The sequence below is a fragment of the Epinephelus fuscoguttatus genome, linkage group LG12 (genome assembly GCF_011397635.1).
Source record: "Epinephelus fuscoguttatus linkage group LG12, E.fuscoguttatus.final_Chr_v1".
In the NCBI taxonomy this organism is placed as follows: domain Eukaryota; kingdom Metazoa; phylum Chordata; class Actinopteri; order Perciformes; family Serranidae; genus Epinephelus; species Epinephelus fuscoguttatus.
Window position 1 is genome coordinate 27,362,080 of NC_064763.1, and position 25,667 is coordinate 27,387,746.

Consider the following 25,667-nt stretch of genomic DNA (forward strand, 5'->3'; position numbering starts at 1 on the left):
GTAGCACCCGAGAGCCCGCCACAAACACAAGAAGCCACATTTCTCCAAAATTACAAACATACCTTCATTGTGGTTCTCTCTTAAATAGCTTCAAATAAATTAAAATATGAAAAAGAACCAAACAAAAACATGCTAATGTGTATTACCAAAGTTTAGTTTTCACACATTATATACATGCCTTGTGCCCAAAAAATTACATTTGTTTAAAAGTTCTCCAATAAAGATTATGCAATGACAAATGGAAAAAAAAAAAAAAAACGCAAATAGATAAGGTGGCTAATATACAAATTTGAAGGAATATGGGAATCCAGAATTTAACAGCAATTTTCACAATCAACCACATTTTTAGCAGACACAATACACAGCAGGGAGCTTAGAACCATTTAAACCAAAAAATATTAAAAACATTTTTTTTGTTTTTTTTCTATAAAAACATGATTTAGCTTACATTTTCAAAAAGATGCACTGTATTCCCCCCCCCCCCCCCATATTTGAATCAAAGACAGCCTTGTCATCTTCCCACTATCCATTTGAATAGAAGAACCATTCCCAAGGCAATCTTTTGTTGGAAAAGGAGCGCAGTTACTCATTCAGACATTTTTGTGCTTCTCTATTTGTCTTCAGTTTTTAGTATTTGGAAAGGAGGCCCGTGTAGATCTATGACCCAGCCCTCACACACTATTAACTTTTTTTTTCCTCTTTTTTTTTCTTTTCTTTTTTTTTTTTTTTGCTTGAAGACCCCATGAAATGGAAATCAAAGTTCAGTTCATGGAGAGCGACTCCGACTAAATGGAAATAAGAGGAGCAGTTATGCAGTCTGACAGGTGGGAGTTTTTTTGACATGTTGGTAATACAACTAAATTGTTAGGCGCTCGTAAACAGAAATTTAGAGGTGGCGATATGAACAAAAAAAATTGGTTCCAGTCAAACTGATGTCATTGCCGTTTGTAAAAAGTAATAATATGATTGGATGCTTATCTGTGAGCGAGAAAATGAACAGACATGTGGATACAAACCGCTGTGGAAAGCTGCCTGGACCTCAAGCTTACAAGAGGTGAAAATGAAAATTACATCACTGACAGAAAATTAATTTAACCAGTGAATTTCCTGTTCACGCTGCAACCGTGTACTTGTTTTTATTAGCTCCTAATAGTTAATTTTACATTTCACGGGGTCCTTAAGCCTCAAAATTATTCCAATGTGACACAAACATAAACAAAAAGAATTCAAAGTGAAAAGCTAAACTCATTTTCAATACAATTTATACAGCTTTTAGAGAGAGGAGAGTCATTCTTTCTGTACACCTGAAGCCTTTATGTGAATCACAAACTACTGTAAGCTGTCGAGAGGACACTGAAGGTGTTGGTGTTTCACTAAACTGCAGCCTGGACAGTGCAGGAATATACAGACAAAGGTACATAGGGACAGCAGATTTAGCAAATGGTTGTATATACTTGATTGAGTTTATTCGATGGAATGCTTCGTCTAGCATCTGCGTGTATTCTCTGCTCTAAACAATACCACACTACCCTTTATTACCCTTACCCTAATAATGAAAATCATATTGTACACTTATCTGACAAACCTTGCTACAGTGTTACACAAAACCTTCTTCTTATCTTACAAGGGTCAACTGTTTAATTACAAGTCTATTTAGAGGGGGATGGGGTTTGGGGGGAAGTGGATCTAAAAGTACCATATTCAGTGTGATAGACATGTATAAGGCGTAGACAGCAAAGATCTTTGTTAAAATAATAATAAAAAAAGACGCAATGCATAATCAAAAGCTGTGAGCTAAGCAATGAAATGATGGTCCAGTTAACCCATCTACAAAGCATTTACATTGCTACTGACAGACGATACATGAAGGCATTGACAGAAGTTCAATGGCGTCTGTATTTTTAGGCACCGTGTTGACGTGAGATATGATATGTGTTTGTGGACGTGTGTGAACAAAGGGCGGGGGATACAGTGTGTGTTCGGGTGTCTGCTTGGACGGGAAACAGGAGAGGAGATGAAGAAGGGCTCATGTAAGAAGCAGTCATGGTAGATATACAGACTTCCAGGCATTCATGTCAAAAAAATGAGGAAAAATATGACAAAGGAGACAACTTCGGGGCAGCGACGGTAAGCTGCCTGTGGAAACCGGCTGCCAAAAAAAGAAAAAAGAAAGAAAGGACAAGATGTAAATGATAGACAAAAGGCAATAATAGGAAAACACTTGGGGAACTTCTCTGTCTGTGGACTGCCTGCGGGTTCCTCGTTGACACGACGGGGGCAGTGGTCAGAGGTGGAGAAGAAAAGGGGGAGACAGAGAGAGAAAGATAAAGAGATACAGGGATTGAAAGAAGGGAAAAGGGGGCAGGAGAGAGCTGCACAGCTCCCTCTGCAGTCTAAATGAAGTATTCTTTCTTTTCTTCTGCGTGCGCATGGTTGCCCTCAGCGTTGATGATGGCTGTGTCGGCGTCGGGTGCGTCGTCCGCCCCTTTGGCCTCGTTTGTCAAGTACGTTCCTGTGGAAGCGAAAAACAAACCTATATCAAGGAAAACAAATACCGAGCAGCCCTGCGTGGTGTTTGCTGCCTGAGGCGAAAAACACATCTGAGGACAACATCAGTAATGCTACATAATTCATATACAGAATGAGAGGAGGCTAGGATAGTGCTGGATATGCAAATACAGCACAGAGTAAGTGTGGATAACTCTGCATCAACAAACACCTTTATTGTTCTCCATGAATCGAAGCTAAAAGTTGGACGTCTAAATAATGTGATGCAGCTCTCAGGTTTAAGTAAAAGCTCAATTTTGTAGCATCAGAGTTGGAAACCGACCATTAGCTCTGACCCCTGGGCTGTTTTTGCTCTTTTTTCCCCCCTTTCTTTCTTTAGAGCAGAGTCATGGTATGTATTACCCAGGTATGCCCTGTATTATTTCTGAAATAAGATGGACTACTTTAAAAAGCTATCAATTTGCACGAGTTGCACAATGTATGTTTTAGGACAGTTTTTATGAAAAACTGTGTTTGAGTTTTTTGTCTGCATGTCCAAAGGTTTTCAACAGTGGGCAAATATCTGTATGTGAATGGACAGAGGAGAGAGTCATTGTTCCAGGAATATAAAACACATGTTCATCCTTAGTACGGTCAAAACAATATACTGACAGTGCATGTTATTGGTTTTTGATACTTCTATTTGAGGCATCCAAATGCTCTAGGTTTTGGACTAACACTATCATTGTAACTATCACAGGATTACTTTAATATCTAAAAGGGGTCATTTGTATTTTTTTGCAAGTGGCAACCTCCAGGACTGAAAAATGAAGCCAATACAGAAGTGCCAAAAACAGGGGCGCTCACCTGCTAGAGCAGACAGCCCATGTAAAAATCCTTTGTCTGCGACCCTTTGCTGCATGTCATTCCTCCTCTCTCTCCCTCTGTCAGGCTAAAACATCTGTACTATTGATAATTATTTGTGGTATGTTTTTTTAATCTGCATGTTTAGCTGTGTTTACCTTAAGATACAACATTGGTAAGACTGTATGTGTTCTGTGCTGCTGTCCCTTTACCCTCCACTGTAGGTCTGTCCAGGTGAGCTGCATAACTTAACGAGGTACAGCACACCTGGCATGGAGGAGGTGCTTAACAGCCCCTGTGCCAGCAGCAGAGGAGAGAGGCCTCTGGTGTTGGGACTGCTGGTCCTGCTGCCTTTCACCGTGGGATTTCTGTTGTCTTGTTTGCTTGTTATCTTATTAATAAATCTTTTTAAAGATGTCTTATGTGGTTATTTTGGGTCAGTGATGGAGTTTTGTTTGCATCATAGGGCTGTCCAAGGGTGGAGCGTAACAACCAATTGCCTAGTTCTGTGAGATAAAAAAAAAGGGCTGTCTGATGGCAAGGTAAAGCAGTGAAAATAGTCTATACATAGCATACACTTAAAGTGATATTAATTTTTTAGGTGGCTAAAATATAGCCATGTTTCCATCAGCCTGTTTAGATGCGCATGTAGAAGTATCGCATCGGAAAATTATGACAGAAACGCCAAAATTCGAATTAAAATCTCCTGATTCGCACAAACTAAAATACGCTCGCTTTAGCCGGGTTTTGGTTGATTCGAAAAAATGTTGATTCGCAAAACGGGGCATGGAAACAGTTATGTTCGAATTAAGTCTGACGCAGCGCACCTCTCTCCATGGTGATATCCACACTCCGGGTCGGGAAGGCGGTAATGCATTTACAAGCTGGTTGCCAACCGCCAGAAAACGTAGAAGAAGAATAAGAATGCCAGACTCGCGCAAGTTCGTAGTTTTCACCAAAGTCCGTACATTTAATGGAAACACACAGGATTCGTATTTCTTTTAATGCGCATTTCCCAATGATTAGAATCACTTTTGGATGGAAACATAGCATATGTCTTACTGCTGCCCCCATCCACAGCAGTACATTGTTTAGCTTCCATGGCGGTCCTCCTGTCTGCTTCTCCAAACTGGGGGGCATACTGGCCCCCATCTACTGTAGGTAATGCACTAACTATGTAACTCATACAACTCCACTTCATCTGTGATTTCTAAGCAGATTTATGGACAGGTCTGGGAAAAGGGAGTGACATTTATGACACAAGATGTGGACATGGATGGCAAGAGGTTAAAGTAATATTATGCTATAACCCTCTGTCCCCAGTATAATATTAATATTCAAAATAAGACGTATCTGGATTGCTTTTAACTCAGTGAGTCCTGTGTATGCTCTGGTGGCATCATACAGTCCATCTCATGTCCATCAATGCTTCTTTTTCTCCACTGCAGATGTGGTGCACTTGTAACTGGGGGATTGTGAAGGGACATTGATGTCTAATGGGACATGTAGGACATGCTCCACTAGTTCCACAAGCCTCAAGAGACTCGGCTCTGGTCCACTGCGGTTTTTACCTTTATGCCTGGCCAGGTATCTTCCCAGAACAATGATTAAACACAAGGTGACAAAGACCACTACAGCCACCACTCCTCCGATCAAGGCATGGTCAGTGCCGTGCTGCCCCAGAGCGTTTGGATCTGAGGGGAGACAGAGAGAGAGAGACAAAGAGAGCAGATGAAGGCGCCACTTGATGAGGTGAGGGAGTGAGGGCAGATGACGAACAGCAAAAGACAGACAATACAAAACAGAGCAGGGAGGAATAAGGAGATTATTTCCAGCTCGTTCCTGCTCTAATGAGCTGCTGTCATTCCCCTCCTTTCACATCATGCAGTCAGAGCTGAGCTGCCTAGCTCTCTGAGAATAATAAAATGGAGAAAGAGAAAGAGAGACGGACATCACGTTGACACAAAAAGCAGCTACAGGCAGACACACATTCGCCCTGCAAAATGAAGGAAAAGGAGAATGAAAGAAGGACTCAGAAAAAAGAAGTAAATAATTCAGGATCACCCCCACGATGCCGCAGGAGTCCCCGACATGCAAACCAGGGCGGCAGTGGAAGAGTAGTACACAGTAAATAAATCATCACACAGAAAATAAAAAGGAAAGATCAATCTTTTTCTGTTTTTTTTGGCGAGGAAGGATTGTTGTTAGGAAAATGAATTGGGTGTTAGAGAGTTGCTACAGGTCCCCAGCTGTTGGGTAAGCAGTGGAAACGATAGCAGAGTCATGAAAGAGTGAGGATGAGCCTGTTCACGCCTCATGCAAAAGCCCATCAAAGGTTTCTGTTGCTTTAAAAAAAATAGCTTATTTCCTTTTATTCACATCGACTCCCTTTTTCCACAAAGTCTGGCTTGCAGGTTATTTAAGTTGAGAGGAAGGACGTGACACTGACGGCGTCCACTGTAGGTGAATCAAAAAAAAAGTTGACAGTGACAGCAGTGGGGGAGATGGGTAATGGAATAGCCTGTATTATTCATATCAGTCCATGACACCTGAGAAATTAGCACTCATCTCATTATCCTCCTCTGAGTGCCAGGGCATGCCATATACCACCCTGTCACTCTGTGTGTGTATGTGGGCTCATGATAGCAAGAATATGGCAATGTCAGAGCAGGGTAAGCAGTGACAGAAGGGTGGGTTTAGACACACAGCACACGCCGCATATTGACACCGTTTCTCTTCAGTATTCTCCTTTTCTTTCTGTGTCCGCCCATGTGGCCAAATTGAACAGCTGGCTTGCTCTCGCTCCATAACTCTCCATGGTCTGAGTGACCAGGCCGTCACACTTCACCGCCTCCCAGTGGACAAACACACACTCATGGCGACACACGCGCTCGTACACACAGACGTGCACGGCGCGGTTTCACTGCGCGGCGGTTCTGCTTGGTCAGTGGAGCAGAGAGTAGAGGAATGTTCCCCTGGCACGGCCCAGCAGGGCGAGGACTCGGGCGTTTAGTTACACACATGGCTGTGTCTCTTCACCTCTATCTGTCAGGACGCTGAGTGTTTTTTACCATCATACACACTCACTGTCCTACTGCTGCGCCTCGGTCCGGCTGTTACAACCCAGCACGGGCACAAACAAGCCATGACAGCCGTATGTATGTCTGCCTATAGAGTGCTACACGGTTTTGTCCTGCAATATGCTGGTGTCATGTCCAGACGGTTGGGCTGTGAGTCAAGCCGCTGGACGCTTCTAAAACATCTCATCCTGCTGCTACTCCATCACTTCCTTCAGGGAAAATCTGTCCTCTGAGTGGAACTGAAGGGTTGTTCTGTGTAGATTTCAGTTTATATAGTTTGTTTCTCCACAACATTGCTAAATACACTACTTAATATGCATGCTATTGCCTTCTCATAGCCCCAAAGCTCCATAACAAGAAGTATATTTTGTGATTTACTGGAAAAGTGGCAAATGTTTGCCATATAGGCTACTGAGCATAAGGAGCACTGGCTAGAATGTTTGATCTTTTCCATTGCAATTTTGCAGCTCCTGCAAATCCAGAGGAAAGGAACTAGCTAGAGCCGCAATGATGGAATGATTAATCTATTAGCTGTAAACAATTAAATTAATTGCCAACTAACCTGATAATGATTATTTTTCAAGAAAAAGATAATGTGTGGCTTTGATCAACACTGATCTGCATTTTTTAACTATTTTCTAATATTTAATATGTCAAACATCTAATTGATTAATTGAGAAAATAACTGAAATAAATTGTTAGCTGAAATATAATAATTGTTAGCTGCAGCCCTAAAGCTAGCTGCACAATTCAAAGGAAAACCACTCCACCAATTTTACCCATCTTAAGCCGGATTTTTGGGACACTTTTAGTGAGTGTCACTCGACACTTGACAGAAAGATTGAGACTCATTTCATACATTGCTCCTGGAGAATTTTGTTATGTCACAGGCAATGTCATATTCTGTTGAGCAATTTGATTCTGTAGTGTTACTATTGCGAAATATAGCAGTTTTTAATCAACATCAACTCCAACCTGCATTCAGCATCTCTGTCCTCAGAAGCAGCCGTCTGTCAACAGCTGCTTTTGGGGAGCTGAGAGGTCAGCATAGGGCCAAACTGCCTTCGCCAGGCTGACTGACAGCAGACATTTATTGAAGCAAAAATATTTTTCCTGTCATCTCCATGAAAAGAAATCAACAGTGTTTGTTTTTTTGGATGAACTGATTTAACTTCCACGCCCACCGTAGTGAGTGAGGGAAATCTGCCACTTACAGACATACTGGGAGCTGATCAATCAATGTAGATATGGGAAACAGTCATAACATCATATACCGCGGTAAAATTTCAGGAGGGTAAGAAGGAATGAAAAATTAGATACCATCCAAGCCTGGTTCAAGGCTACTTTATGCAGCCCTCCAACAAGTAAAAACTACACAGAACAGTGTAAAAAAACAACAGTACAATATGGTTTAACATGAACACCTCATTGTACCAGAGGCAATGCAACGCAAAGAAGCAAAAAAGAGCGTTTTTACATTTCCCATTAAAATAAATCAGTCACATCAATGTGTCCTGTAGATAAAATGATCTACCTAATTAATTCCGTAGCAGTTAATATGGCTTATGTTTCCAAATCCTGCATAACCAACTGCATCATCACTTGGCACACAGTGAAGCTGGCAGCAACCACAAGCTATGAAGATGGAGTTTGTGAAGCAGGTAAAAACCACTCCACCCTCGTGACATGTCGAATCCCTGCCCCATGTATTTCGGGTGTTAGAAAGAAGAGATGAAGCTCATTCCTAAATTCTGCTGAAGGCAAATTAGCTTGAGGCTAAATTAGCCATTCCTAGTGCAGCACACCTGAATCTCGTACTGATCTGTCAGCGGCCAAGTTGCAGTATGGGTAATGTAGGCACCAGGTTTTGCCAAGGTTGACGAATGGGGGGGGGGGACGACAACAAAACAGTATCTCTGGTTCTGCTGCATCAACTTTGACCTTTTTTTAAAAAACTGTCCATCTTGAGTCTGACAATGTCATCGAAGTGTAATGCTACATCGATTAAGGCATCTTTCAAGCCACTGCGGCTGAGTATTTTTATACTCAGGATTAGATTTCACTGAGGTATACCATTAACTTGATACTCGTGAAGCTACAGAGGTCGGTGGCACAAATTCATCACAGCAAATACTTTCTATTCGAGTGCTGTCAAAACATGACTCACTCATTGCGATCTTATGTATTCTGTTCTTGTCCACTGCTACTCACGGAAGGAGAAAAATACAGCGAGGGTGTATGAAGACACACAGAGAAAGGAAATGAAAAAAATAGAGATTGATGGACAGGAAAAGGCTGAAATTTCAGTTGGGGCAGGACGGAAAAGGAAAGAAGACAAGGAGGAGAGGGATCTAGAGGAGAGGCTTATACATTTTTATGGCTCCAGAACACATTATCTTTTAATAAGGGCACATACATACTTTTCTGTGCGATTTAATATGAGAGCGTGGCAGAGCAAACTCCTCTTTTAATATTTATAACACTCTCCTTGTCGCCTGGCCTTGTGAGTTGGGCTTGTTTAATAAATTAAAGGGGTTCAGGGCTTCTGTGAGCAACTGCTTGGCCAGACTGAACTAAAAGTGTTGCTCTTAAACGGCCCCACTAACTCCTCATCTGATCTGTTCCACTGATGCAGGCTCCATATGGGGTTACTGTGGGAAGATATGTGGTAGTGATCCTGTGTGGGTTCCCCAGAGGGTGTGTGAAGGCTGGGAATGGAAACAATATAATTTAGAGTCACATTATCTGGTGAGATTAAATGACTTATAATCACATTTCTGGAGGGAATGTGACACGTGATGCACATCAAAGTAAAAGCATGTGTGATGGCTGCTTTACATTTAACATCAGCTTCCACAACAGTTTGCTTTTCATTGCTGCAATGTGACAAAAATAAACAATTATTAGTCCTCAGCTGCTTCAAAAAAAGGTGGCATGCGGATTTGGAAATTATGTGCAAAGGACCATTATTATTTCAAGTGGAGGCTCAAATATTCCATCAAGGGCTCAGCTGGAGAGAAATGATCTACAAGAAAAGCCTTCCGACCTCCGTCTTCACTCAGGTCATCACTTCCATTTCACACCAGCCTGATCTCACCTTACTCTCTACAAAATCATACATTAAGTGGTGAACTCTAGTTTCTTTATCCCTGCACATAAATGTGAATGGGAAATCTATTAAATATCTAAGGAGGCAAGCTGACTGGAGTGGCTGAGCAGTTTGAGTACCACAAGGTTTCACTTGGTGGGTTTGATAAGTTGCAGATAATACAAAGGAGAAAAAAAGCACATGTCAGATTATCTAAAGCTGTAATAAGAATATACCAGTAGATATGTCTATATTTGTTCTTTCTTCATGAAACATAAACAGCTTTATCTGAAACGGAGCTTCTGATGAAATTAACATAGAGATGTGTAAGGTTAGTATCAAGAAAATTAATTTTACATTTTTTTGTGGCTGAAAAAATAAATAAATAGTGACTTCATCTAAAAAAGGCAAAAAACAACAACAAACAATTTAATTATGTGCAAGGTGGGTCTCATGAAAAACTGCACAAGTGTACCTTCATTATAGCTTAATGCATCCATATTTTTCCAATTGTAATATTGTATAGACCAATACTTTTGTCACCCTCATCAAGCCAATCGTTTTTCTTCAGAAACAGTATGTTAGAGTTGCTACATTTTCTAGTTTCAGGCAGCCATCTGCCTCACTGTTTCAGAAACTTGAAATTTTAACCATTTATGACACTTCTAGATTGAAATTTGTTTACAAAGCTGTCTAAAAAAATTGAAAGCTTGCCTAAACTTTTTTCTCAAATTATTTTAAGTTGAACTCAGATCTTCACTCTTATCTGACCATAAAGTATAGCCACATTCACACCACATTCACATTTCCCTCATTAAAACTCTCTTAAGACAATTTTTGGTAACACTTTACTTGAAGGTATCTACATGACACTGTCGTAACTATGACATGACACTGTCATGAACTTGTCATAAACATTATGTACATGTCATAAACTTTTATGACTGCTGTGTCATTTGTTTTTTGTAATGACAAGTTGACATTGTTTGGGTTGTCTTGAGTATGACAACTTGACATTAATCAAAGTGACAGAAGTTGTCTTTGTCATGACAGGTTGATCTTAAATTTGTTTGGGATGTCCTCATAATGACAACTTGACATTAACATAAAGACATCTTCTGGTAATGTCATCCTGGTTAATGTCAGGTGTTATAATGACATACCAAACAAATTTAATGTCAACACTTCATGACAAAGACAACTTTTGGTAATGTCACTTTGATTAATGTCAAGTTGTCATAATCAAGACAACCCAAACAATGTCAACTTGTCATTACAAAAACCGAATGACACGTACATGACATGTACATAATGTTCATGACAGGTTCGTGACTACATCATGTCATAGTTATGACAGTGTCATGTCACTCTTATGTAGATACCTTCAAGTAAAGTGTTACCCAATTTTCTGTAAAATATTTAAGACCTATAATATGGAAAAATGCTAACCAGGTCTCGGGTCAGTAAGATCTTTTAAAAGATCTAAAAAAATAAAATAAAATAAAATAAATTAAGATAAAATTCTAAAAATAAACAAATAATAATTTTAGATTATCCTATAACTTGGATTTAGGTTATATACAGTCTTAGCATTTTGTCATTATGATTATGAGTTTATTTGTAATTATTTAGGTTCATATTACTTTTCTTATCGATATGTGATTTTTTGTGAAAAAATAATGACTTAATGAAATATTCAAAACTGTATTTAGTTTAAGTTTCTTTTACGTGATCATGAAAATCAAAATCAAGGGAGAGTGTGATAAGTCTTTAAAGGATTTTTTATTGGTTAATGTTCTTTTTTTTAATAGAAGAAATCAATGAAGGACAACAACATGAAACATTCTAGTCTGATCTCTGTTGTATAACAGAAGTTCTCCTACAATATTTCAGGTTCAGCAAAGTACACAAAACTTTTACTCTACACTCAACACTGGCAAGGACAGAATGTATCTAGCGCTAAGTTAGTTTACACTTACTTCGATAGTGCTGCTGCTGCGTTGCCAAATCAACAGATAACAAACAGGCAAGAGTTTGCTTGTTAAACTGGCAACTTTCTGTCAGTCTGCATGTAGCATGTGTCTTCATATCATTCTTCAAACATTATATTTGCTGTGAATGTCTGCAGAACTTCACAGGAGATGTTTGCCATTCTGGTAAGTATTGTTACAACATCTCTCGGGCCTGCCACTGCCTTTCATCTAAAGTCATCTTTTAAATTAACAATCTCATCTGATCAGACACAGCGTCCTTGAATCATATCAGCATGCAACTCAAATGGCCCTTGCATACTGTAGCTTAACATACAACTTTCTCTCCCTCTTTCCCCCCTTGGTATTAAATTTGTTAATATTAAAATTCATCCCCTACAGGCATCTTTTTTTTCTTCTTCCTTTGAATTACACTTTTTTGCCTCTCTATCTTAGCTAGATATAGCTCTGTGAAGCGATGGTTTCAGTTGCTCAGATCAATAAAGCAGCAGCTGGCTTAAGCATGGGCTTATAGAGCTGCAGTGTCCTTGTGTCTGTGGTGTGGGTCAGGGAATCTTTGAGTGTGTGTGTGTGTGTGTGAGAGCACATCTTTTTTGTTTTGTAGTTTTTTGCACTTAATATGACATTTCTTTACGAGATAATGACTCTCAGAGAAGACACAGTCTGATTACCATCAACCTAAAATAAGAAACCAAATAAATAAAACCCTAATGCCTCGCCTCTAATGGCTTTACACTGAGCATTACATCATTAAGTGTGAAACATGAAGAGACAAACATTACTCTGCATCAATTCTGCTGCAGTGATGGTTAAAGTTAAAGTTAGAGACACAGAAGAAAGAGTGCCTGGGAGCGGAGAGAAAGTAAAGGAGAGAAAGTGGTGAAAAGTGCTTGCAGACATCACTTGTTCGATGAGTCAATTATGCCCAACTTTTTTGGCTGAGGCTGGAAATTCACCAATCTGCATCTAATGCTGGCTCTACTACCAAGATGAAAGAGTCCCTGGAGGCTGTAGCGGAGAGCCGAAAGACACATGTGCGTACACTTCTGAATGCATGCACCCATGCATGAGAGAGAGAGAGAGAGAGTCAGGGAAGACAGAAAAGAGGAGACGTTATCGAGACACGTGTGTGTGTTTGTGTGTGTCCTGCACATTATTGCTTGCTGGGTCAGAGTGGATTAATTAGATTCTGAAAACAAATTACTTCTGCTAATCATTCAATAAAGCCCACACGTGGACTTGGACACTATCTTGAATATTCAACAACCTCCTTCTCTCTTCTCAGAATGAAAAGAAATTGTGGTCAGCAGGGTAACAGCATGAAGTTATAAGCAAAGCGAGATAATTAATCATGTGAATTCATTAAGTTGTATGCAATAATCAATCCATCAAAGCAGCTCTATGTTCAGCAATACCCATAACCTCAAAACGGCAATAAAACGCAACAAAAGAAGAGGCAGGGAGAAGACATCAGTGTTACAACTGTGGGAACTTAAAGGGCGAGTTCGGTATTTTTCATCGACCCTATTTTCAATTGTTTTTGTGTTTATGTGACTAAGATTACTGTTCTTCGTGTCGGACAACTTATGGAAGGATCCCTTCAGAGATAGACCTTGTTGTTAAAGAGTAAGATCATTTTTGTTTAACCAGTAACAGCCCCGAAATCGATATCAGCAAACCAGCCACACTCCATTTAAATAATTACTAATTTCAGCGAGCCAGCCAGTGTTAATTTCTTTGACGATTTTTTTCTTAAATGACATCTTTTCCACGACAAAAATGAGATGATTACATGGTAAAAATATATCTTGATAAAAACTAAGACAAAATCTATGTTTCATTTTAGTTGACGAGACGAAAATGTTAGTGGTGGACTATCGTGCATTGAAAGTGGAGAATAGCTGGAGAATAGCTGTCAAAATGAACACTGGAGCCAGCATATTTTCACATGGGTGAATTAAGGGTTTATTTTAATCACACCATAGTTGGTGATTGTTGGAGCAGTAGAAAGATGAACTGAGAATTTTTTTTTTTGAGTTTCATTTTGTTCCTGTCAACTTTGAATGAAGTATGTTTTCTGATAATAAAATTGCTGTTTATTTAAAAGGAGTCTGGTAGGTTGGGTGGCAGCAATTTTGAGTCTGTTTCTGTTTAACAAAAGAAAAGCAGTTTGGTTACATACTGGACCAATTTCAAAAACTGCTGTTCCCATTAGTCGCTCTGACACAAACATGAAAATGGGGTCCAGGTTGAAAAATACTGAAGTTACCCTTTAATCATGAATACACTGCTGCTGCTTTTCAGACACATAAACTGTGTTAAGCCGCTGGTTAGTTTGGAAGAATTGCATTGTGTGAAGCAACACTACAACAAGAGCAGCAGCAACAGTAGCCCACACAGAAATGAGTGATCTTGGAGGAAGCATGTTGCCACCACGAGCCCAACAATCCCCCGAGGGAGACAAGCAGAGAAAAATGAATAAAGGACCAAATAAAACTTCATGTCAACAACTGAAAATTAGACTACCTCAACTGTGTATGCACACACATGTGTGTGTGCATGCGAGTGCCTCTTGAAGATTGCTGAAAGTGTCCCCTGCCATTGATATTTAATGAATAGAAGGGCTATTACATGTAATTCATAACACTAGCCCCAGGATCTAATGATTTCTCTTTTTCCGTTCTACACTTTGTTCCAAATTGTTGCTATAATTCTTCCCCAAAGCGAGTTAATGTGACAGGCCATCAATAATAATTGCCCAGCAATAAGTGGAAAGACCTTTGCATTATGTTTTAATTTCTCCCATGCTCCTCAGCTTTATGGTGGAGAGGGTGGAGAGTGGAGGAGAAAATGGAGAGAAGATGGTCGGTACTGTTCAATATTTAACCATTTCACCCCCTCAGGGATGCTGCAACCTGAAGCTCGCCTTTCTAGGTTAAACACATCAACCAAGCAGCTGCCCCGGACACTTGCCCTCAAGAATATATGTCTTTTGCTCATCATATGGCGTAACCTGTTCCTTCCATTTTAAAACAAGATCAATAGCAATGGAATAAAGCAGTTACGAGTCCCTCCAAGGAATGAAAACTGTCCCCTCCCTAATTGAATCTTCACAAAAGGTTTGTCCTCAGTCTGAAGCAGCTCGAATAGGTGAAAGTGGGGTTAAAGACATAAAACATTTCCTGTGGAGTGCAACCTGCCCTTTCAATACCTCAATCATTTGTAACTGTGATAATACAGGAGTCACTGAAATTTCAACAGTCTGCCTGAATTTGAAAAAGCATGTTATTAAAGGAGTTTGAGTAATCTGTTTCATCATCTTTTCTTCATTTATTCTCTGCTGAAAGTTTTTCTCATGAGCTCCAGATTTCCTCTCAACTTTTTTGGCCATTTTTTAAGATGTGAATTTTAGTAAAGGTAGATTTCCAAATGAATAGCTAGAGTATTAGATATTTATGTTGCTGTCGCCTCCTCTGTTCATTTCTGATCTGAATGAGAGCTGAGAAACATTCTGACCCTGTCTTCTAGAAATTATGTTTGTATACAACTAATTTCATTCATTCATTTTCCATAACCGCTTATTCCATTAAGGGTCCCAGCTGACATTGGGCAAGAGGCGGGGTGCACCAAACAGAGGTCACCAGGCTATTGCAGGGCGGACACATAGAGACAGACAACCATTCATGCTCATATTCACACCTAATCTGCATGTTTTTGGACCAATTCTGCATGTCTTCAGAGTGTGGGAGGAAGCCAGAGTACCCCGGAGAAAACCCACGCTGACACAGACAGCATGCAAGCTCTGCACCGAGGGGCCCCCCCACCCTGGGTTCGAACCAAGAACCCTCTTGCTGTGAGGCGACACACCACCACGCCACCCTATACAACTAATTTGAAATAGCAAATCAATTTTGAGGGAAATATATTAACATACTGAGGAAATGTTGCTAATGAATGTACCTGCCACCTTGAAAAATTTTGATACTGAACACATCAGCAAAATGTTCACTGACAGTTCGTTTTCCAAAAAATAGGTAATCTTGAAACACAGTATTCACTCATAGAGACTACAACATTATTTATTTATTCCCTTTTTAAAGTAACATTTAACCAAAATCATGATTTTTCCCTACTTTAACCAAGGTGCTTTCCCTCTCCTTAACCTGAGAGGAGTCTGGACGTGAACCAAAATTTCTGGTGTCAAGGTCCTGCACCTTGTATGCCTGCCATCCTTCCCAAACACCTGCTTTCACAGCATACACGGTACATGCCTGTAGTGTTTGGTTACCTGACAGAAACATTGTCTGTGAACAAAATCCAGGCAGCAATTACATTGCCTCAACAACATCATTAAGAAAGCAGTTAAGTAAAATACAAACGTAAATTTCTAGGACAGAGCTGTCTGAACCAATAAAGAGCTGAAAATTTGCAAACTTTTTGATATGTATGCTAATCTCCGAAAAGTATTTGTAAAAATAGATTATGTGGGTTGTTTATTTCTAATGTTGATTCGTAAAATGAGAGGGTTTATCACAGGTCTACAGCAATCAAATCGAACAGTCGATGAAAGAACTGCCAACAGTTTCCTCCTCTGACTGCTCATTTAGACAGCACCTCTGACTGAGACAAAGACAAGCTGTAAATTTTACTTTGCTGATATGCAACTGTACAATGTCACATAACCCAAATTATGTGTTCCCTTATCACTTCTTTCAACTCTGAAATATCTAAAAATATCTTCAGAGACTTGATGATGATGAATGATTTGCATGCTGCTGTTTATGGCATAATTTGGATATTCAGACCATTAGAGGGAAATCCTCCACTGAAGTCATTACTGTTGCCTTAAACAGGCAGCTAATGTAAGATCAGAGGGTCATTGTTTGAGCAGTCTCAGCATAGACGATGCAGGAAGCAACACAGGGGTAAAAGTGGTCCTGTTTCAGTGTCTAACTATTCATATGCAGCTTTTTGGCCGGCGCTCACATGAAAGGGGAGAAATCCTAGACTAATCCTGACTTTTGAACCCTGACCAATCCCTCGCCTCCGCTCTTGAATTCTCCTCTGGTGTGTAGTCACTGCTATCAACTTCAAGAAAGGAAAGATCCTTTGTATTTTGCTTGAGAGTACAAACCATAAAAACGTGGATGGTTACAGATTACCATGGTAACCTCCCTTGTTTCCCACTGGCAGTTAAAAACCTCAGGTGCAAACCAGCCGTCTGATATCAATTTAAGACAATTTAACAACATCTTCCATGTTATGGTATACACTTTGATTAGGAGACTCAAGGTTGTTGGTGCATTTCTTCACTTCTTTCCTCTGTTCCTCCCAGAGAACAGCTAATGGAGCAAAGAAAAGAGAACTTTTACTCAGCGAGGAGGTAGATGGGTATTATTTTAGTTTCTCTGTCCTCTCCACAGGCAGAGACACTAGGCATGAATAATTGCTGTCTTCTCTGCAGTGGGCCCTTTTGCTGCGGCAATATCAGGCTACAGGGGCTGGGGTTGGCCACACGAATGCTGATTATGAGAAGTGAATAGTAAATATTTTAAACACCAAAGAAACCCTTGTGCAGGATTCAACCTTTCAGCTTCGCAAGGTCAAAGCTAATTTGCAAGCCATGAAAAAGCATTTGGCAAATTTTAGAGTGCTCAGTGGTGGTGGTGGGGGGAGAGCGCGCGTATGTGTATGCGTTCGTGGAAGGGGGTGGGGGTGGGGTCTGATGACATTGCATAGACCTCTGATACTTAGCGAAAGAGTTATTATAGCCATTAAGGCTGGCTGGGCCATTGAAGCAGTGTGTGTGTTGGGCATACCTGCCAGCACTTCATTAATAAAGTGAATCACGGACTGCAGTTATGCATCAGTCCTGGCATTATACAGTATGGATGAAAAACAGAGGAATCTCTTGCATACCTTCACGCGAGCTACACTCCAAAGGTCGACAACAGCTAGAATGAAAGGCATGGGTTACTGTCAAATTTACATTTCCCATTAGAACCGCTGAGTCTAGCATATGAAATATTTATTCTCTAATATTCTTGCAAGGATGAATAAATGTTTCAATTAAATGCTACATTATTGTATTGGCCACTAAAACTTAAACTGTCACTAAGTCAGCAAAAGCAGACATAAAAAAGCCGTTAGTGTAAAACCATACAGGTCGTATTTCATATCCTACAAACCTATTTTTGTTACATTTTTAAACCCTATAACTACCGAGAGGAGAACAACTCATTGTTATGTACAGAGAGAAAAGGTCGTTTTCAGTCATGCAAACACAGTTTCTGACTCACTATTGGATTGTGTGGGATGATATCTTGTTGGTGAATTAAAGGCTATTTTTGACATATCTGAGAACGTGTGAAAAGCAGAAGAAACCAACACTTATTACATCTGGTACTCTGTATTCTGTAAAGTCAGTAGGTTCCTCCTGCCCCTCAAAAAATCCCCCAAAATGTATAGATGGATATGTGTGTAGCTGTCTAAACAGTTGGGCCCCTAGAAATTTTTCATAGGTGGGATCAGGACAGGGCAGCTAAAAATCCTGGGGTGGTACACCAAAGCCAAAAGCCAAAACTGAGTTTCAGGAATTCTCTTATGCTGTTCATACAAAGGCAAGTGGAAAACTATGTCAAAATGAGAATTAAGGAATTGCATTCTGATATACCTTGGTTTCTGTTTTTACAGTTAATGTTACTAATTATCTGATGTGCATAGACTAATAAAGATACAGTTAGCATTCTGAGTTCCACAACAAACCTGTTTGAGGTACACCTGGCTAGTACCTAGGCATAGATTCAACAAGGTGCTGGAAACATTCCCCAGAGATTTTGGTCCATACTGACATGATAGCATCACACAGTTGCTGCAGATTTGCTGGCTGCACATCCATGATGCAAATCTCCCTTTCCACCACATCCCAAAGGTGCTCTATTGGACCGAGATCTGGATTCTGCTGAATGTCGCAGGAGAAATCCAGATTCATCAGACCAGGCAATGTCTTTCCAATCTTCTATTGTCTAGTTTTGGTGAGCCTGTGTGAATTGTAGCCTCAGTTTTCTGTTCTTAGCTGACAGGAGTGGCACCTGGTGTGGTCTTCTGCTGCTGTAGCCCATCTGCTTCAAGGTTTGACTTTTTGCTGGTTCAGAGATGGTCTTCTGCAGACCTTGGTTATTTGAGTTACTGTTGCCTTTCTATCATCTTGAACCAGTCTGGCCATTCTCCTCTGACCTCTGGCATCAACGAGGCATTTTCACCTAGAGAACTGCCAGTCACTGGATATTTTCTCCTTTTCAGACCATCCTCTGTAAACCCTAGAGATGGTTGTGTGTGAAAATCCCAGTAGACCAGCAGTTTCTGAAATACAGCCTGTCTGGCACCAACAACCATGCCACGCTCAAAGTCACTTAAATCACCTTTCATTCTCATTCTGATGCTCAGTTTGAACTTCAGCAGGTTGTCTTGACCATGTCTACATGCTGCCATGTCATTGGCTGATTAGCTAACTAAGTGTACCTAATAAAATGGCCAGTGAGCAGTGAGTGTAGATAGGAGATTATAGGGAGAAAAAAAAAACATTTATTGGGAACAAGCTGACTCAAGTTTAAAAACACCACACAGAGGCCTCTTATTATTTTCAATTATGTTCCCAAAGGAGGATCAGTGATTGCATCAGAGTAGCCGTGGCCCCCCTGGCAGCACCAATGTGTCCAAAGCTCAGTTCATGACAATTGCTTACATATTTTAGTTAGAGACAGACTAATCATTAACTTATAATTAATGTTTTATGAAACTATCAGATAGTATTAATATTCAATTTGAATGTATTAAGGCTATCTTATTTTGAATTAAAATATCACTCAGGTTGTTGAAATTCAAATTTGTCCTGAGGCTTAATGATAGGCTTTACATTTCTTCAATAAAGAACATGTAGTCCGAACGCCTCACCTTGCTTTCACATTGGCCTGTGGTTACAGGGGTAGCTAACAGGGCTTGTTAAGATCAAAGCAAAAAACTCCTCACTCAATTACGACTGAGGTCTTCACACTGAAGGTCTGTGAGACTTAGAACACTTCAAATAACAATTAATTAAATTAGATTCACACATGATTTACTGTACTCCCAACTGATTTAGTGTAATGAAGGCTAAGAAATATCCTTCATGATTTAAATATCCCAGATGAATTCAACTAAAGGTTCCAGTTACAGCAAGCTTAAGCTGTTTGTCTAAGGCGGTGGGAAAAATCAGTCAGCTGGCTGCAACCACACAGAAATAAACCTGCATACTGTAAATTAATTACTCAATTAAAATCACTGATTTGACTCTGTTTGTACATTGACATGGGGTATTCGTCATACCGTAATCTAAAATTGCCTATACTAATGGCTGCCATGGTAACAGGGATTTTTAGTCCTCACGCTGCAATTGGATTACCATGAACACACAAAGCAACACTAGTGATATGCTATTTGCCAAATGTTACAGATCGTGTATGTACAGGACATTCTGAGTTTCCAAATTTCCATAATTACTTTTCTTTTTTTTTCTCAGCCTGGACAAATAATATTAACCGAGTTGACAGGATTCCCCTTTACTGGCCGTCCATCAATCAGCAGCCACTTAATTAATACCAATAAAATGTGCATCTGGAGTCCCTGTCCTGTGAGAAGATCCTGTAGGAACAGTTTCTTGTTGAAAGAAGCCTCAGCTTTAGTTGCGGTGTGGTTGTGCTGATGAAGGCCAAATGAGGAAAGATGCAAGATCGGAAAAAGAAAGATGGCAGAAAGGAGAAAGGTGAGACTGAGCTCATCAGGTATATAACATGCTAATGCTCTGCATAAAGGCTGTAGCACTGAACCTACAGTGTGTTTCATCTGCACAGGAAGACAACTTTATTAAAAAGACAAAACGTCATGGGGCTGGTACAGCTCCACAGTTGTTTGCTTTCATCCAGGGCCCGTGAAAAGACCTGGTAATAAATCAAGTAGACACATGAAAGCAGATAGTGTAGTATCCTGTGACTGGGGACGCAGTGAAGGAGTCTGATATTTAGATTCCCTGAAGATACACTAAGAGGCTCAGCTTCTCTTGTGTCTCTGCACTACACAAACAGACATCAGAGAAGTATTGAGACATGCTGATGAGGAATATCCAACAACGTGTGGAAGCCTGTTATCTAAAAGGGTCTTCAGAGAGATGTGAGGGTAGAAGAGAAGCAGCGGGTGAGAGAAAAGTGAAACAAAAGCTTCGATAGAAAGCAAAGCAGCAGAGGAAAGGTAGAGGGGGGAGTCAAGAATCCTGAAGGACTTTAAAGATGGTAATTTGGAGAAAGCAGCGGTGATGAAAGGAAATTATTCTGAGTGAATGTGACTGTGGAGCACCATGAAATTGAGAGGGAGCAATAAAAGCAGAGGCAAGACTGAAAGTAAACTCTGCTACATCTATAGAAAATGGTCAATAATGAAAACAAATGAAGCTGCTCGGGAGAACTGCAGAGAAAAAATAATAAAATTACATTTTTATATGCTAAATACAACAGAAATTTTCAGTTTACACATTCATCTTGTCACATACTTAGAACAACTTATATAAACTGCTATTTACTGTACATGATATCTGAGTGAGCGAGCTCTTTTGCATACAGCCTAACACAGCACATTAGTTTTAAATTGACATGTCACTCAAAAAATTTGATTGACATATCATTCTTGACGTGGCGCCATGTCAGCGTTATTGTTGTGTCAGCATGCAAGGAGACAGGAACACTAGACGAGCTGAAACTCAACCAAACAGTTTTAACTTTGTCTTTCTAAAGTCTTTGTCCAACTGTACAAACCTTTGTGTGATTAAGTGTGCCACTTGGTCAGATGAACGCATATCTGCATTTGAATGTGGGGCAAGATTGATATTGTCATGTCTGTTTGTTGTCCGTTTATAGTCAGAGTAGTAGGCCTACTGACCATTCATGGTTAAGCAGGCTTTGGGTGCATAAATACAATTGAATTTCATGTTATGTGATGGGTACAATGCATTTTAACATAGTTAAAATACAGAGCATGAGATTATTGTGCCACACAAAGAGTTTATAGCTATTGCTGATGTTAAATTGTTGTCCCTAGTTGGGCTTTTCCATGTAGTTACATGGCCAGAATGCAATTAATGGAGCTATCGTTTGACCAAGATTTAGCTTTTCATTAGCTTTTTTTTCCCCAAATGTGAGATTTGTTCATAGAGATTAGCTGAAATGTCATCTGAACCTTCAAGACCTTGTGTCACTGCATCTCAAGTTGCTTATCAGACTGCAATTAATGACTGGCACATTTGGCACAGTCTTGGCTTGAACATTCATTATCCGGACATCCGCTGGCTACGCCAGCCAAATTTTGGCAGCTGCCCCTAGAGGCTAAATTGTGGTGAGATCGATAGCCAATGGGTTCCAAGACCGCATGAGGGCTTTTGAATTAGGTGACATTCATCATGAATAAATGTATTTTATCAAACAGAAACATTTTTAAGATAAAGGTTAGTAAGCTAGAGGAACTATAACATCCCAGAGGTTTGTTATATCTATTCCATCCATCTTATCTGGGTCACAGTGATGCCAAAACATCCTTTTCTCCAACCATGCCCTCTTGCTCCTAATGAAGGATCTTAAGGTTCTCACTAGCCAGGTGGGATAAGTAATCCCTCCAGCAAGCTCTGCCCCAGGGTCTCCTCCCAGTTGGGTGTGCAAGAGAGGCTCCACAAAGAGGCCTCCAGTAGGCATATTAGTCAGATGCCCAAACCATCTGAACTGGCTCCTTTAAATGCAGAGCCAGTTCAGCTGGACTTGCTGGAAGACCTCCAGAGGGGGACATCTCGATCAGATTATTGATTGAATGAACTCAACTGACTCCTTTTAATGCGAACATACACTCTGCAAAGAGGAATCATGTCAGCCCTTTGACGAATCAAACTAATGATTATGAGGGACGGTTGGGGCAAAGACTACTAAATCAGAAGTAGCTTAAAAAAAGAGGACAACAGAGCTACACCATCGGAATTACGCAGAGATACTACTCCGACTATACACAACTGGATTACTCAAAACACACCTTGGCACTTACTGTGTATTTCTGTGGTACTACCCTACAAGACACCAAGGGAGACATGGCCGTAAGACTTTTTGAAGCCCACACGTGTCCATGGTGGGATGAATAAACTCTCATGAACACTGCAGAGTCCTTGCAAGGGTAAGGAGCAGGTTCATTTGTGAATGACCACAACAAAATCTGCTCAACCTGAATCTGGGTCTTCATCTTAGCACACAAGCGATGAGCAGCACATACCCCAGAACACCAAGACAACACTGCCAGTCTTGTTTTTTATAAAATGGGAACCAGCAACCTCAACCATCTGTTAGTCCATAGGCGCTGTCCCCAACCTCCATGCAACACTGAAAGGGCATGTCAACCAGGACAGCAAAACAACACTCAGAAATTTCACCACCTCAGGGTAAATTTCATCCGTGTGGCATTTCATCACTTCAGGGCTTTTTGACCACCTCAGTGACCTATACCAGAAGGAAGGACAAGGCTTTCCCTAAGCCTTTCAACTCTGCCTCCACTGTGTTTACAGCATCCCCAAGTTCCCTAAATAGTTTATTTTATCACCCAGGTCAGCACTATTTCTCCCCTGTTGAGAACATCTTTCCAGAGATTACCAGTGGGTTCTGGGTCGCTGCCATGAAAGGCAACAGTGATCTCTTGGCTGCAGCTGGGAGCAGTTGCTTACACAATGGCCCACTCAAATATCATGTCCCCAACCATGCCCAAGATGCAGCATATTCCTCCAGAGGTAAAGTGTGTGTTGCTGGTAAATCCTCCATGTTCCACACATTCCAGCCCCAAGGATATAGTTTTTGTAGCACAGCATCAACATACCAAGACCTTCACTTCTGCCTGCAATCTGACTTGCAGCACATCAGCCTACCACATCTAACCTTGTGGGCCCACACTGTGGGGTTTGTGAGCTAAGAAATCTGACAAGATTTGGTGAGACATTAACACTATAATGGGGGCTTTGACGTCCCCCCCCCCCCAAAAAAAAAAGCTTTGTGTGGATGGCATTAGTGCTGCAGGATAGAGATGATTTAATTTATAAATTTATAGTGCACATCAGTGAGGATAACTTTAAATCCATAACCATAACTCTGCATGTCGTCAGCCTCAGCAGGAATGGTGTTTGAGATTTTCGAAAACCTCAGCATTTAATGCCTCCCCAACATTTCTTGATGGCATCCATTTATTCATATTTTATATTAGAATTCTTCAAGGATTATATAAACAGCATTTCTACTCTTCAGAAATAGGTTCTCTAAAAACACCAAATAGCAGTAACGCGTCCAAGGGGTGGCTACTGTGTTAACTCTCTGAAAAAGAGCTTTTTAAGTCAGAATTGTCTGAGCTTGAACACAGCATTAGGAGTCATGATGAGACATCTCCAGTGGCCAGACATTTTCAGTTGGACATGACATTTGCTTCTTTGAGGTTTCAGGGCACAGAAGTACTGAAGTCTTTGAAATGCCAAGGGGATAGTAGATGGGGTATTTGAAGAGCTAAACTCTTTTTGAATACAATGACATGGGGTGTCTTAGAAACTTCCAAAATCTGAATAATGTCCCCAACGTAAGAATGCAAAACAGGTAAATTTCACATTGGACATGCTTGACATCGTCCGTTGAAAAAGACAGTTCATGTTTACAGTCCTAAAGGGTTAAAAAGGTAGATAGGGAAGAAATTTGTTCCAGAAAGCACATTTATCATCAGATATTTTTTCTAGTTCTCACTCAGTGTCTCCATGTCTCAGTGTGTCCACATGAGACAGGCACACCGGCGCTTGAGGCAGTGAAATAGCTGAGAGAGACGTAATAGGACGAAGGAGACATGAAAGTTAGAGGGCAGTGGGAATATATAGTAGCATGCTGAGGGGGCTGTGGAGATGCGTGGGGTGGTACTGTACCTCTGTTGCCAGTGACTGTGGGGTCTGAGACGTGGGTGCCTAATAGAGCGGTAGGATCTGGAGGGATGGGATGTAGGGGGGGAGTGGTGGATGGAGGCAGGGGGACGTCTGGTGGAGGGGACAGACAGACACATATACACAAAAATAATACAACAACAACAAAAAATGAATTCACATGGGGACAGTTAGATACGATAATAGAGCAACACAAACTGGTCAAAATATTATATAGTGAATGGAAACAAAAAAGGGCAAAATTATGACACAGTTCAAAGCATAAACACAAGATTGTTGAAAACAAACACTCATGAATTACTGCTGATGTTAGGAAATGCACTAAATAACATAAATTAATTCAAATGCTCACCTTCTTTGCTGCCTCTTTTTTGACTGAAAGGGACAGTTCACCCCAAAGGCAAAAACAAATATTTTTTCCTCTTACCCGTAGTGCTATTCATCAGTCTATTATTTTGGTGTGAGTTGCAGAGTGTCGGAGATTATAGCTGTAAAGATGTCTACCATCTCTCGAATATAATGGAACTAGATGGTACTTGGCTTGTGCAAACCCTACAGCAATGTCTCTTTCCAGAAATCAGGACCCCTTTACTCAAGATAATCTACAGACCTTGTTGTAAGCAGTTTCATTTTGGAACTGTTGTCCTTGTACCCAACTACACCCACTGACTGTATCATCATGCAGAAGGAAGTGTGCATCTACTGCTAGCTTTCCTAGCACCACTGAACAAGCTACTTTTACAGTTCAGCCAAGGAGGACGCCATTGATATTTGTATCTCATGCTGTAACAGCACAAGTTTCTCGTCCATGAGTAGGTGCTTGTATTTTGATAGAAAGAAAATAGTTCCAATATAAAACTGCTCACAACAAGGTCTGTGGGTTATCTTTAGTATCCTGATTTCCATAAAGAGAAACTGTTGTTGAGTTTTTCAAATGTATTTTTTTTTTTAGAGCTTTAGGCACCACAACTCGAATGCCATCTTGTTCCGTTAAGGCCCAGACACACCGAACTGACATCAGAGAACTTGCGGCAATGAAAGCTGACTGTTGCATTGCCTTTACACTGCCTATGTCTCCACCAAAAAATTGTACATGAACATGCTGCACAAATCAGGCATAGGTGCCTGATCTCTGG

At 40.5% G+C, this 25,667-nt stretch overlaps 1 protein-coding gene across 3 annotated transcripts in view; it reads right to left on the reverse strand.

Annotated features, from left to right (window-relative positions):
* Positions 1-242: 242 nt before the first annotated feature.
* The window catches only part of cadm2a (cell adhesion molecule 2a), a 361,176-nt gene continuing 335,751 nt past the window's right edge, over positions 243-25,667 (reverse strand). For all 3 annotated transcript variants that reach the window (XM_049592823.1, XM_049592825.1, XM_049592824.1), the window contains 3 exons: positions 24,517-24,624; positions 4,923-5,045; positions 243-2,512 (listed from right to left, as the gene is read on the reverse strand). In XM_049592823.1, coding sequence (XP_049448780.1) covers positions 2,394-2,512; positions 4,923-5,045; positions 24,517-24,624 — 350 coding nt within the window. In that variant the 3' untranslated portion in view covers positions 243-2,393. The remainder of the gene's footprint in view (positions 2,513-4,922; positions 5,046-24,516; positions 24,625-25,667) is intronic.